Source organism: Labrus mixtus, chromosome 8 (genome assembly GCF_963584025.1).
Source record: "Labrus mixtus chromosome 8, fLabMix1.1, whole genome shotgun sequence".
Classification (NCBI taxonomy): Eukaryota; Metazoa; Chordata; class Actinopteri; order Labriformes; family Labridae; genus Labrus; species Labrus mixtus.
Window position 1 is genome coordinate 20,974,530 of NC_083619.1, and position 15,001 is coordinate 20,989,530.

Genomic DNA, 15,001 nt, shown 5'->3' on the forward strand with positions numbered 1-15,001 from the left:
ACAACCAGCAGATACACACCACATATTTTACTAGCTTGAATTCCACAAATGTCACAAAGGAGACGTCTCACTGCACCTACATTATCAAAGAGCTTTATTTGTAATCATTCACCTAAAGGTAGATCTCTTTGGCGAGCAGATGGGTACCTTATTGTGGACTTTGGAAGTTGTATGAATGTATGTGAGGTATGTCATACACTGGAGTCTGAAATAGGAGCAGTCGGATTAGATACAGCGCTCTGCACTGCATTGCAAACCAGTCAACCAAACAGCACGGCAGTCTATGAAATAGTGATCCAGCATGAAGAGGACTTCAGTTTTGAGTGACTGAGCAGCAGTCTGACAAAGAGCCTCTTTGTCAGACTGCTGCTCATTTCTGCCCAGCCTGAACAGCAGGCGACCTTTTTCACAGCTAGAGGGATGTGATGAAAAGACGCATTGAGACTGAAAAACCCATGCAGGCGGCCGAGTTATGTTTGGCATCAGAAAGCTGATACAAAGATATTGAAACAGCCATTCAAACAGACGATAACACACACCAAATATCAGATACAATGTTTTATTTATTCCATATATTCCTCCGTAGAGGCATTAAAAACCACTTGGTGACACAAACTATACCGGTGAATGAATAATCTCCTTGACAACACTGTTGTTGATTCAGCGAGGGCACAGATCCAGACATCTAAACTGTTCTCATTTGACTCTTTTTTTTTTTTACTCTTTGACCCTTTACTTCTACGCAGAGGTGATCAACAGGCTTCATTAACATGAGAATGACACTCTTGGTTCAGAAAAAACAGGATGAGTACTGGATATATTGATACCTTCTTCTTTTCTTTACACCCCTGTATACGTTTTTTTTTTTTATACATAGACATATATAGACATGAACCAACAAATGTCAGCTCACAAGTTCAAAAAATATTGTGCAAACGCTTCGTATAAACCAACCTAGAGACATCCGTAACACAACCCGTCACTCGTTCCTCAGCTCAAACTGCAGCACATCAGCCTTCAGAGTACAGTACTCGTGTTCATCATAAAGCAACCTCTACCAATTCTGCTGCAGCCTCCCCCCCCGATTTAACGCATCTAAGGCCAAAACAAATTCTTAAGACAATATCAGTTACAACTTGGGGTTCAAGTCTCCGACATTTTACCTGTCGCACCACCAAAAAGTTATACAAGTCTGCACTACAGGGTTATACACTGGTTTTATAGAAAGGGTAGAAATGTTAAACCATAGCATGCAAAAGAGGAAAAAAAAAACCATCAAAAAGAAAGAAGAGACAACAAATCAAAGTAAAAGCTTTGGCTCAGTCAACAACCATGATAGCACCACATTTGAAAGTGTGTGAAACTCTTTGTAACGTGGTTTATGTCAGAGAGAAATATGGAGAGCTGAATGGCTTATTATGGTGTGTGTGAGTGCTTGTGCTTTTCAAAATAAAGGTCTCGGTATGCTTTACATGACATCTTAAAACTTTTTGGTTATGTGTCATTTTTTCTCTTACATGTGAATCTCATCCTACTGTTTTAACAGACTAACATGTCACTCATCAAGAGTCTTTGCTGTGAAGAATCTCTAGAAAAATAAGAGGTTGTCTAGGCAGGTTGCAGCTGAACACTTTGTCTGACACCTAACCCCTCAGTGGGTCCAAGTGACTATAGAGCAATAATCAATCTTGTTGCTTATTGTTCTCTTTAGCTTTTATAGGTCATAAAGAGGTCAGTATAAATTTCAGTCTTTTTTTTCATAACCAGCTTAAAACTCCTGTCAGTAGCTTTGAAAACCTGTTCATTTGAAGTATACTGAGACCTTTTTAAAGCACTGAAATAGCAGCAGGGTCAACGGTAAAACTATATTCTATAGGCTACTTCGGGCTACTTGCAGAGCATGTGCAGTAAACGTCTAACAAACCAGTACAAGATCTCACATTTGAGCTCTACATTGTCATACTGTATTAAACTAAACACCCTTTTATTTAATAAAGAAGTCAATGTGTGTTTGAAACACTAACATCAATCTCCTTTTAACTGTGGAGCTAAAATCAGCAATCACTTCCATGATTGACCTCTTTGCTCTTTTTTAAAATCATTTTCAGATTCTCAGTCACGTTGGTCTCGAGCATGTCAGGACAGAGTGGAAATGCCCACTCTTTTGTTGTTTAAACTAAAAAAGGACACAAAGGATATTCAATTGACTTTCATTTGACACTGAAAAGCTTCAACTGGGGAAAGTACTCTCAGCCAATCTTTGGCATGTTTGCATTAAAAAAGGCTTAAATGGTTATTTAATTATCCAGATCACTGCAGCTCCATCATTTGTTCTTTGTGGAGCACCAGAGGAGGTCGAATTAAAGGGGAATTAGCAATTAGCAAAACTACTAACAAGTCATGAAAAAAATCAATTTACCTCACCCCAATAAAAAAAAAAAAAAATCCCCTTATCAAATTAATTCAATTGTAATCAATCTGTTTGAACGGAGCCTTCAGGGCTGTTAAGCTTCTTCTTACTCTCATTATGAGGTTCCAGACTGTTAAATAGTAGAAAGAGTTTGTGGAGATCTGGTAATTAGTGTGTCAGTTTAATGCCTAGACCTTATGTGTCCGGTCCCGGTGCCCCGCTGAGCCAGCAATTCAGGAAAACAAACCTCTGCTGCTCTTCCCTTCGCACCAAGTGCAAATAAATGTCCGTACTTCAAATGTCCATTGACTGAGACAACAAAATAAAAAGAAACAAATCTCGACAACAAATAAAAACATGAAGTGAAGTATGAAATGCTGTACTAGTTGTCCTTTCGGTCAGATTTGTTTTCCTCTTCGTCTTTCTCTTCTGGGGGGGTTTCTTGAGGTGGGGGGGGATCTTTGCTCTGATTGGTGGCCTCATCAGTTTGTGGCTCTAGTTTTGTTGAGGGTCCCTTTGTCTGCGGTGCTGGAGTTTGTGTACAGTTGATGGGTGCGAGGACTATGGCAGGCTGCAGGGGACAAAAGAAGTGTTGATATCAAATTGCTGAATTGTGTCAAACAGAAACTAAAAATGTAAAAAAAAAATAACAACAGAGACTGAAAAAGCTGCAGACACAACAAAGAACATACAGTCATCCCTCTGTCCACAGGCAGATTTTAAGATATATTTGACTGTTTTTTGTTTTTAATTACATTCTGCCATTACCACAATTAAAAGAGCCTCAGTGCTCAGTGAAGTCAGAGGTATTCCTGTACATACAGAGTTAAAGATATTCACAAAGAAAGAGGAAGCATATCAAAGAAAATCCCATAGGAATTAGTTCCACTAATTACACACATAAAACATGCTAACCTAGATGATTAAAAAGACGACATGAACTAGTCTACATAATTTTTAGCTCCACCAGTTGTTAACCGCTAGCCTACCACAGAATCAAATCATAACATCTACTGTTCAGGGAAACAACAAAAAAGGAACCTTAAGTACAGTAAGGGTGTTTTAATGGTAGAGTGTGAAGTAGCAAAGCCCAGATAGAATACCTGCAGTGACATTCACAGACAGCATAGCCCTCAGCAGCAGACTAGAGCACACCCACAGTAAAATAAAGGGCAAGAGGCAGCGATGGTTGGGAGGGGGGGAGGGGGGGAGGGGACAGTAAAACAGAAAAGAGGCAGTTGGAATGGATGGAATTATTTAAAGGGGTTACTCAACTTAATATTCTACTTTACTCTGCATGAAATTTAACTAGATGTTCTTTTTTTTTTTTAAAGTCTTTTTGTTCTTCGGCAGTAGGCGATCAAATCAAACTGGTATTCACCACAAATCCACTTCCAGTCCAGAACTGGGGCAACTCCTCGCGCCACAGCGCTACAGTGAGGCTGGTGAGCAGAGTGCAAGGCACCAAGTAGAGCAGGGCCGGCTGACCCATCTGCATCACGGCCAGGGCCACGAAGGTGATCAGCAGGCCGATGCCATACGCTGAGGACAGAGACAGAGACAGAGACAAATGCAAGGTTGGCATTCACAAGCGATTTGACCACATACAGAGCCCCATTCAGACTGGATGTTTCTCTCAGGATGGTGAAGTGTTATCATCCTCTGCAATGATTTTTTTTAAGATCTAGATCTGGCATTTATGGGTCATTTTTCACCCCCACCTCAGTACCATTTTCATCAGCGATTTCCTAAAGATGTTCTGTGAACTTGACGCCCTTCCTGTAATTGAAATGCCAATCAGACGTTCTTATAGAGAGCTGCTTCTTCTTTCACGCTAATATTTTATCAGCTCAGTCTTTCATTTGACTTTTGGAAGGAAACTGAGGGAGTCGTGGAACATGTGCTTTCTGATCCAAAAGCTTAACCAGGCCTTTAAACATATAAGCTCATAAGAGAAACTACTTTGCCGACCAGTAAAATAAATATTCCACCGTTAGAGTACATTTTTACAAGTTTTGATCAAGGTACCAGTGTTCTACATCTGCTACACCTGTAAAATGTCCATGTTTGTTCCAGACCACATCCTGTAACCCCCCCCCCCCCCCCCCCGACCCCCACACACACACTTCCTGTAATGTTCATCCTGTCCCAATGGTGCCAAACATAAGCATTTCAACAAAATCCATCCCCGCCAACCCCACTGACATGTACGTACCGATTGTACAGGCCACAAAATAGATCCTGGAGGATTGTGTTAAAATGTCAAACCTGTGACAGTATGCCACCAGCAGACCTGACAGACACACACAAAAAACAGAGAGGCATTCAAAGCAATGATCAACAAGAACTACTGTACTCAGCAAATTACCATCATGCACAGGAAACAGAGTAATCCCAATAATTATTCCTTGATTGCAAGATTTAAGCAGCTTGAGTTTGGTATGATGTAATGATATGGTTAAATACCTGGTACTAAAATATCCCCAAAGCCCAGGAGGGAGAAGGGTCGGTCACAGAGAGCCAGAGGAGAGGAGTTTAACCGTGGCACTTTGAGCACCATGGGGAGCTGGGGAAAATACAGACCATTAGTGTTACTATCAAATTCTTTCCTCTTAGCTTAGAGGGGCACGAGGAGTTAGGGTAGCAGAACTCCACCTTAAGGGAGTTGTGGAATTCAAACACAAACTCACCTTTTCATGCGTGGAGGAATCTGAGGGACCAGCCGCTACCTCCACCATTATACTTTGCCCAGTCTGTGGAGTAAAGGTTATGGTTTAATCAGCGCACGGCAACACAGTAACAGAGACAGTAGACATTTTTGTTTAAGCAGTCTTGACGTACCTTTGTGAAGAAGGGAGTAATAAATACAAAGAAAACATCGTACACAAAAAGCACCGACAGCAGTAAGGTGCAAGCCTGAAAAGCAGAGACACAAAAAAGGCATCAAGTGAGTTTATTGACTAATACAGCGACGTGCCACACATTCACTTTTCATTATCAGAAACTTAAAGATATAAAAAAAAGTCCCAATTTGTAGTAGATTATGAGAAATGCTGACATACCTTAAACGTGGGGAGCCTGACGGTTTTGAGCATGTAGAGGCAGAAGGCGATCCCCAGGGCGTCCTGTAACACCCACGCCCACCTGGAGGACACATAACCAGACTGTGAGTCAACCCCACACCTTCATCACAGTATACAGCTCCAATACATCATCACATGTATGACAGATAGAAACTCTTATGTCACCTCACACAACCAAGTCCCACAACACAGTAAAAGAACACTTCTGACTAAAGTCTTCGGAGTAGGATAACACTGAAATCAAGTTTAGAAAGAGAAAAACTGTCATCTTTTTTCAGAGCCGGCAGGATCGTAATAACTCCAGAGCTGTTTAACATCCAACTCTAAAAAAAAAAATCTCACGTGAGCAATATGACCTCTTTTTTCTACTTGGTTCATCTGTGTTGTTCTTAGTCTTGAAGATTAAGTTCTCTGTAACTTGATTTTTACAAGTGAAAACAGCCGAGTGTGTTCAGAATACTATTAAATACAGCCCAATGGTGAAATCTGACCCTTCAGGGAGGAAGTGATGGGTGATGTGTCAGATTCATTGTTGCACTGGTTGAGTCTGAAGTGAAGCTAGACCTGAAAACTAACCTAATAGAAACCAAGCTACTCAGGAGGGACACATTTCAAACTTGTTACAACCTCCTGTTTAAAACATAAAGCTTGTTTCACGGGTGACCCTCGTGTTATAAAACACCAAAGTAACGCAAGAACAAAACTTCTTAACTTTAACGCAGCAACTGGCTGATTTTGTCCGTGTACGTGTGACTGACTGCCACACAGTTTCTCTTCACACTTACTGGTCTTCATTGCGGAACACCATCCAGGTGATGCTGACACCGATGCAGACCGCGGACAGCAGCAACATGCGGATCTGTGGTCGTTTGTGTAAGTACGGCAAGTTGTTCTCTGGAACCCTGTGGTCACAAGACAGTCCATCAACAGTGTGCAGGCTATATTTACTGGCTTAACATTTACCTCTTATAATTGAATGCTTCAATTAGATACACTTTTTGTAGATTGGACTTTTAAGTACACAGTATTGTTGTTCACTGGTGTCCAGAAATTGTAGGTGCAGGGCTCATGCCTCTGATGATTTTGGTTCAGGATTGGGAAAAGTAGACAATTGAGTGTTTTATTCTCTCAATCAAATTTAGGTTTGCCTTGTTATAGCTCTGAGGAGTCATCTTTTAATCAGATATATTTACTAATCTGATTTAAAGCTCCTCTGAGGAACTTAGTGTTTGCGTCTATTTTGGAACCACTTATTGTACATCGTCATGTCTGATCAATTTACTGATTTTGTCCTGTACAAAAAAAAAAGACCTCTTTAGCCAGTGACAACATTTACAGGCATTAACAGATAGATAGAATATAGTCTTCTTTCTACGTAGTGTTGCTTGCTGTTGTTACGTTCCATGCAGGCATCAGTGGCGGTTTCTGTTTCATAACCAGCTAAAAACTCCTCAAGGAGCTTTGAGATGCATCCTGTGGCCATGTTTCTCTCCTCTATTGCTTTTAATCCATGCAATAGCTACATTTATTTGACCAAATCAATCTGGTTTTATCGTGCTTTCCTTTCTCCCACAATGAAGGGTCTTATCCTAAATAGTGTTCTGCCAGTAGTCCTCCATTTTAAGGATTTTTTTCCCCCCACAAAACTTGAAACCATTATGAGAAACAAATACCGGCGTATCAGTTCATGTAAAGCCAGAACAATGAAACTATTTGGACGTGACTCACCTGCACTTGCAGAAAGGAAGTCTCTTGACAAAAGGCCAAAGGCAACTGTGGAGGCCAACAGAGGAGGCCACGCAGAAGATGCCGATGACCCAAATGGCTAAACAGTAGAGACAGAAGCAGAATAGGGCATTGTCAACTTTATATGCACTTCAATGAAATTTAAAAAAAGACATTTTACTTAAGAGGGTCCTGAAACATTTAATTAGTGGTTTCAGTTTCCCTACTGTCACCAGTATTTAGCATGCAAAGTGACAGCTGATCAAAGATCATAAGCATTCTATCAGTTAGTCTGTTACTCTCTTTTTTTCAACATCAGTCATTACACAAATCCAGATCTGTAAACTGGATCTAGTGTCATGATGCCAGACACAGAGCTGCATATTTTAGCTTGGAGGAATTTATATCTCACTTTGTTATCCAAATTCTCTCAGATGGCCTCGGTGACTTTGAATATATTTTAGTATCAGGGGACGATGTTTCATACAAACTCTATATTCATCCAGTTAAAAAGAGGAAAAGGAAAACAGAAGTATAGTAATTATTACACTTGTGTTTCAGGTGTTTAAGATCAACGTCTCTGTCGAAGTTAAAAAAAAAAAGACATTTGTGGTAATCAGCTGAAAACTCAGGATAAGTAAGTGGCATTGGCCATACAAGAAAAGCATTGTTGGTTAACTTCACTCAGCCTGCTGTATCCTAACCAAATGCTTTATTGAGTCATGCAAGACCGCAGTAAGTGAGGGAAAATAACTGACTTTATAAATCGTAGCCCCAGCAAATAAATACTGAGCAGTCAGGACTGAAACCACCATTGATCTTTCATTTCATGTGTATCCTTTAAACAAGCGCATCTTTTTGAATGTCATCTTGAGTGTGGACAGATCGCTGATGTGTGAGTGTGTCCGTCTGACTGAGTTGTACCGAGGCTGTCGTAGAAAAAGTAGAGCAGCACCAGCATGCTGCAGCACATGACCACGAACACACAGATCATGATGGGCGTGACGTCTACGGTCTCTTCATCCTGCTTCTCTGCGCCGTCGTCCCGCTTATGCTTCATGTAGCGTCTGCAGGAGGAAGATTCAGAGATGTATGCTGATGCGAAGAGATGTTTTTGGCGCATTGAAAACTGTAACTGTATCTATGCACTTTCATTAGCTCGTAAAAGCTTCTCAAGCAAAATAGTCCTGTTGGTTTTGTGTCACGTTCGTAAAAGGTTTTCATTGATGGTTGGTGACTTGCCAAAGCAGTGAGCGAGTACATCCGACTGTCTGTAGTCAATATTTACTATCACTTGGCTGGCTGGCAAAGGCTTCCTGCTCCAGTTCAAAACACACACACACTCATTTTCCAAACAGCTCTTTTGCTTACGGCCCTATGTGTCACAGACCCCAGCTGACTGTGTCCTCAGTAACCTTGGCAACTCCATCACGAAGGATGGACTCGGATAGTTTGGCTTTAGCCTGTGAGTCACTCATACCGCCTCAAATAAACAACAGTGCCCTTTAGTGGAGTCGCAGCCAAAATATACAGACGTCTTGGTTGAAAGAGGACAACAGATTCCTCAGAGAAAAAAGTTTGTTGTCAAGAAAACAGTGACTAATTCTCCCCGTAGAAGACTCCAGGATAAATTAACTTTGATTTAATTTTAGTAGTGGGGTCAAAAAGAATGGTATGTGCAGTCAAAAAGAAGCTTTTTGTCCTATGTGGAAAAGAGAAAACTGGGTAAACTGTACACTACAAGCTGCATCAATATTTACATTCCACTACAAGCTGATTCTTTTGAAATACTGTATTTTTATAAAAATGTAAATGTCAAAAAAAACATGAATAGAAACCAAGAAAGGGAGTATGCTCTGTCCTAAGAAAAAAAACGGTGATAAATTCAACCTGCCGCCTTATAGTCCACTACACATTAAGTACAGTTATTTTTGTAAACACAGAATGTTACTGTCAAACTCAGTTTAGCATTCAGGATTATGAGAGTAATTGTGCACATTAAAAATAGTTGTTTCCACTTACTTCTTGTGGTCTCTGCTGCCTGCCCAGCAACCTCCAACAGCTACTGTTCCTACCGCCATCAAAAAGATGATCACCATGTTATAGTCCAACACCGGCTCATTGGGCGCGTACATGGCCACCAGTCTCCCTTTCCCAAAGGTCTGCAGGAGTAAGAAACAGCTCTTATTCAGGTGTGGAATAAAGATTTTGTTGAATTGGTTCCTCAGAAAACATACTTCTTCATAGCTGATCCTCATTAAAACATTATTTCATATTTGGCAAAGATCCACTTTGTTTCTCTGCTTGTCTTCACACGGTTTATTGACTTTACCAATCAGGAAGAATTTAACTACTTAGGCCCCTGCTGGTAGCCAGATGATTGTTGGTTTCCATGGTTAGTGACTGTTCTCTCACCTTGCTTATTTCCAGCATATCGGAGTAGCTGAGCAGCGCTACAGGAATGTCAATCTCCTCATACTGAGTCTTGTTTCCTGCTGGTGGTGTCTGTAATAATAAAATAATATTTTAAATGAAATAAAAATAAACATGTTTCTTGATGCACAGTAATTACAAGCAAGACTCCGCAGATGTGAATAGTTATAAGCAGGGTTACCAGTCTGTCCTTGCTGACGATGAGCAGGCCCTTGGCGCCATTAAGCTGGGCCAGTCGGACTTTTTCATAGAACGTGCAGTTGCCTCTCATCACCATGGGGATGCGGTTTGGGAAACCTCCCTCCGGGACGTCGGTGGCCGAACACAGGACCGATGTTGTCAAGTCGTGGATCTGGAGACGTGACTTCAAGACAAAAGGTTTGCAGTGTTAGCCAGAAGTGGACCAACATCTGTTATGTCTAAAGACTCAGACTCAATAAACACATTTCCTGCTAATAACAGAATAGATTGTAAATACTGTATATAAAATCATTCTTCACTTGATGATTCAAATTCTCTTTGAATGACTTATACAGTATTGCGCTGGATCGAGGTACTGCTAAAAGACTGAAGTCAAAGGAGAGTCTGGTCCTTATATGCTAAACACCTACACAAAACTTTTTTTAAATGAATGTATCCATAACATAAACTATAATTCATGCATTTAATTCCTCTAGTGCTGATGTCAGTAAACCACTACTTTCTGATGTCAGCCATATTGACCTCACACTCGCAGCATGTTCAGAAAGAAGCTGTGTGAGGGTATCTGGAGTCCTAACAGATCAGATTACAGCATCCTTTATGAAGCTTCCTGAAAACATTTTTATTGATTGTGAATTTAAAAGTGCAAACTGTAGTTTATCCTCATTATTCTGTATGACTGCGATGCACTTCCTTAAGACGTTATTTATAAGTGTCATTCAAATGATGCCATTAGTTACATCTCTCCTTCACTTACTGCCTTGTTGAGGTCCTGAGGTAGACGAGCCCACTCGGAGTTGAAGAATATGCAGTAATCCTTTCCTTTGCTCTTACCCGTGTCACTGAAATGGGCCATGCCGTATTCTCCCACCACCTGTCAACACAACAACGCTATGGAACTCAACCCAAGAAATCACTATACCTTGATTATTTGGATCATAGACTTAGACAAACTTTCAGCCACACAAAAACTGTTGCTAAAGTCCTTTTTCCGAAGGTCAAAGTCAAAAGTACTAAAAGGTAGGAGTAACGGTATTCTGCTCTGAAAAACCACTGGAAATCGATAATATTTTCTTAACGCTGAGACACACACTCATGCTGTAAGTAATGACATCACTTTACAAGTAAGATCTTTTGTCCTGTTACATATTTTGAATATAAAACTTTTTTTTCTAATACACATTGAAGGATACATTGTGGAACTGTGTATTCCCCTGACTGATATGGACGGGTTGGACAAAATGCACAACAAGGTCAACGACTTTAAAAACTACAGCCTCCAAAGTGACAGTGAATTAACAGCTCTATCGGGGGAATGAAATAAGCACACGCCAATAAGTTAAATACAAGGTGACTGTTGGCTGTGGCAGGTAGAAGAAATAGATCATCTTCCCTCATTGCAGATATGCTTCTTTTAAAAAAATAATAATCCTGACATCAAGAAGAGAGTAAATCAAATGTTCCACGTTGTGAAAGTCAAATCCCAGTGACTGTGTAAATAAGTTGATTTCAGAAGTTGACCTTACTTTGTTCTAAAACAACCAAAGGGGAGCGACTGATGAACTGTTGCATGGTTGTTGTGTGACTCTACATTAGATTAAACAGGATGGAAACATTTGGCCAATGGTTACTGACAACAGGACTTCATGTACCTGCTTACACAACGACGTGTTCCAGGTGTGCGGACAGTCTACTGGTGTTCAGAGTTGAACACCTAAATGTTGACTCAGTGGGTCAAAGTACAGTTGGTTTGAATAATTCAGAAAGTATTACAATAATCTGAAGCATGTTTCAGCACCCTCAGGTCACACATTTCAGACGCGTTAACACTGTGCTGTATCTGTAGTCTTATGAGAGCTGTTAGCCTACATTTCCCGGTCCAATGCCTGCTTGTGAGAAACGAAATTCGGTAGCACAATACACAATAAACCGGTGGATGCGACGGTGCCGTGAATCAGCAGGATCCTTGCTACGTTTACTTCACATCGAAAGGTGAGTGTGGGTTTCTAGGGCCCCGCGGTGATCTCCGCAAGCTAACAGCCGTAGCATCCGAGCTAATAATCCTGGACCACGGCTATAAGAAAGCATTGTTGTTGTATCTGTAACGTGCCGCGACACAAAAGGAAACGCGTGGGAAAAAAAATAATTTTCGCAAGCAATACACTTGGTCTCTCACCTTCTGGATGAGAAAAGCGGCCCATATCAGTGTTTCAGGGACCCTCATGATGCCTAGCTTGTTGTTGTTTCCCCCATTGACCAACCAACCGTTCGGCTCAAGCCCCTCAACTCACCCACACCAGCTGTTTTTTACAAGCCACGCCCATATTCCCATTTTGGGTCGTTTAATTGGCTAACACGGTCACTAGCAACTTAGGACGTGTCTTGATTGGTTAATGTCAAAGTCAGTCAAACAGAAAACGTATGTCTTGATGTTAATCAGCAAATTCGTTTGCTAATATATAATAATTAATATTAATATTTGCAAAAGTAACTTGACAGGAATGTTACCGCTTCATAAAATAAAAATATCTAACAGCTTTAATCGGAGTTTGGCAGGTAAAATTGAAATGATGAAGTCCTGGTTCAGCTTCTGTTAATAACAGTTTATGCTCATGTCTGAAATATTAACAACAGATCAGATTGAAGATGTCATGTTCACTTAAAGTTTAAATAAGTACGCGATGAATGCTTTTTAAGTTAACTTAATTAATAATGCTTCAACATTTCACGTGAAAAAAATTAGTTCAAACAATATTACTTGCACATAGCTCTGTATATATATATATATTTATTTCTCGTTTACTGCACATAGTTCTGGTCACATCTGTTTACATCTGTTAGTCCGATCACTGTCCACTTATATGTACTCCTTTATATTTTGTATTTTTAAGTTAAGTTTGAGCTTTAAGTTGTATTTAAATTGACACTTTATATTTAGGTTAAAATGTTTCGTCTACTTGCACTGCTCTGTGTGCCTTTGAATTGCCCCCCGGGGACAAATACAGTTTTTTGAATTGAATTGAATTGAATTGAATTGAATATCAAATTATAGCCTACAGTTCTACCAGTAACATAATAATGGAATTAAAATCAAATAATAAAATTAAAAGTGATATTTAAAGCTACTATGTGGAGATTTTAGTTGGTAAGGAAACAAACTGACATTAATACTATGTCTCTTTATGACCTATATGAAGCAAAAGAGTCAGCCACAATATTGATTATTCTATATACTCATTCATTTTTGATGTCTTAAACTAGTGTGTGTGGGAGGGGGGGGGTAGGTGTCAGACTACTGTTTCGCTAGGCCCTGCCAAACTAGTTTTTTTTTTTACTTTTTCCACAGCAAAGATTCTTGATCCCTGTTAGGATGAGAATTTGTTTTAACCATTCACTGCGGGAAAAATCACTCAAATCAACAAAGAGATAAGACATACCGCTTTGTCCATAAGTCAAAACGCACAAAATCAGTGCAAACCAAAATTCCTCACAGGAGCTTTAAACAGGATATAAAAATGAAATCATATATATATATACTTCACTTGTTTTCTTTCTGTCTTCTTTTTTCTTTTCTTTTCTTTCTTGCGTTCTTTCTTTCTTTCTTTCTTTCTTTCAGTTTTATTTGCTTAATTAATTTAACAATGTTTTTTTTCTTGTGTTTTTGTTAACACACTAAACAGTTTGGTGTATGTTTTATGATTCTAAGTAAATGTTTTTATTGCAGCTCCTTGTGTTGCAATCACAGAAAGATAAATCTTCTTTAAATTGAAAACTATCACTCGAGTACATTTGTGGGACCACATGACTTTGACTCTTGAAGTCAGACTTAAGCCCTTTAAGCTGGCAGTGCTGCAGCTATGCTTTCTATCCCTAACCCTGTATTTTCACTGTAATTACAGTTTACTGGACAGCCTCCAGTGTAACTGCTTATCTGCAACTTTGTGCTTTTTATTTTATCTTCCATGCCACTTCACTGCAGAGAGACATGTAGTACTTTTCAGTTCAGTTTAGTGGTCTTGATGACTCAAATACTATGTCTCCAAAACAGGTCTCCTACTCTTGACGAAGCATTTTAACTTTTCTAAAGCAAATCTGATAACTTTCTTTTTTGTTATTAGACTTCTTGCTTAATATGTGTTGCCTGTTAATTCATATATATATTAAATCAACGTTAAAATGCGTTAACAGAGATAAACAAATACTTTATATAGCCTAGTAGGCTAATTGTTTCAGACTCATATGTTCATATCATGGACCTCTTATTTGAAAACATAGTTTGACAATTGGACTGGAACTGAAAGAAGTATACTAAATGGTAATAACTGGTGTGTTGTACATGCTCTAAAAAACAGCCTTACTTATAAATGCGAAATATTTACATTGTTTTGATGTTATGTAATGGTAACTTCTGACCGCCTGCCTCACTTCGAGAGTATTTTTTTAGGATGACATCAGTCCCTCCTAACTCTTTGCCGTTGCAGGCCTGATCTTGTTTTTCATTGACGTACTGCTGCGGCTTGATTCACTCGGCATGATGTCATCCCATATGGTCCCCCTTCTGCCGAATATTTACCTGCATCACGCGACAAATCACCGGAGATGGACCGATAACTGCCTTCAGAATAAAAGGCTGCATTCAGATGTGTGCGTTTAGGTTTATACCCTTTGGTTTATACTTTTGTTTGGTGTACAAGTAGAAAACAATAATATTTTGAATTACAGGGTATTGAAACACAGACATACCTGCAACTTATAGATTCTGAATAGTGGGGTCACATTAAGGTAAAATAAGGATATGGATTCCCATAGGGGAAATTCTGAATTCATATAATATAGACGAAGGACGAGGAGACTTAATCTAGTTAATATTTATTTGTTCATATCTGACTACCTTCATACCTACCTACAGACCGACCGACCACTGCCTGTTTACATGCATTTCAAACCCAAACATTGTAATATGCAATGATGTTTTTTCCTACAGTTATTTCCACTCAAACATCGAATCACTGTTTCTCTAAACGTTGTTTTCTATATGAAAATGACAAAAGGGTTTGTTGTCTTGCAGTTCTTTATGGTTGCCAGTGTTTTGCAATTGGCAAAAAACAAAGATATGCACGCACCTTGACATGAAGGCATGATATTCCTT

General features: G+C 39.6%; 1 protein-coding gene across 2 annotated transcripts; it reads right to left on the bottom strand.

The window, feature by feature from the left end:
• Positions 1-707: 707 nt before the first annotated feature.
• On the bottom strand, positions 708-12,166 carry sppl2 (signal peptide peptidase-like 2). Of its 2 annotated transcripts, none has more exons than XM_061045065.1 (15): positions 12,029-12,166; positions 10,610-10,726; positions 9,833-10,015; positions 9,634-9,723; positions 9,241-9,380; positions 8,143-8,285; positions 7,222-7,318; positions 6,279-6,395; positions 5,473-5,554; positions 5,252-5,326; positions 5,101-5,163; positions 4,877-4,976; positions 4,626-4,703; positions 3,792-3,952; positions 708-2,981 (listed from the first exon to the last, which is right to left on the bottom strand). In XM_061045065.1, exons 1-15 carry the CDS (start codon positions 12,074-12,076, stop codon positions 2,793-2,795), a joined length of 1,683 nt encoding a protein of 560 aa, XP_060901048.1. In that variant the 5' UTR covers positions 12,077-12,166; the 3' UTR covers positions 708-2,792. The 2 variants fall into 2 exon arrangements, 1 of the variants encoding a protein (XP_060901048.1); XR_009674044.1 differs by having other exon boundaries at positions 2,826-2,981; positions 3,514-3,952.
• Positions 12,167-15,001: the final 2,835 nt, after the last annotated feature.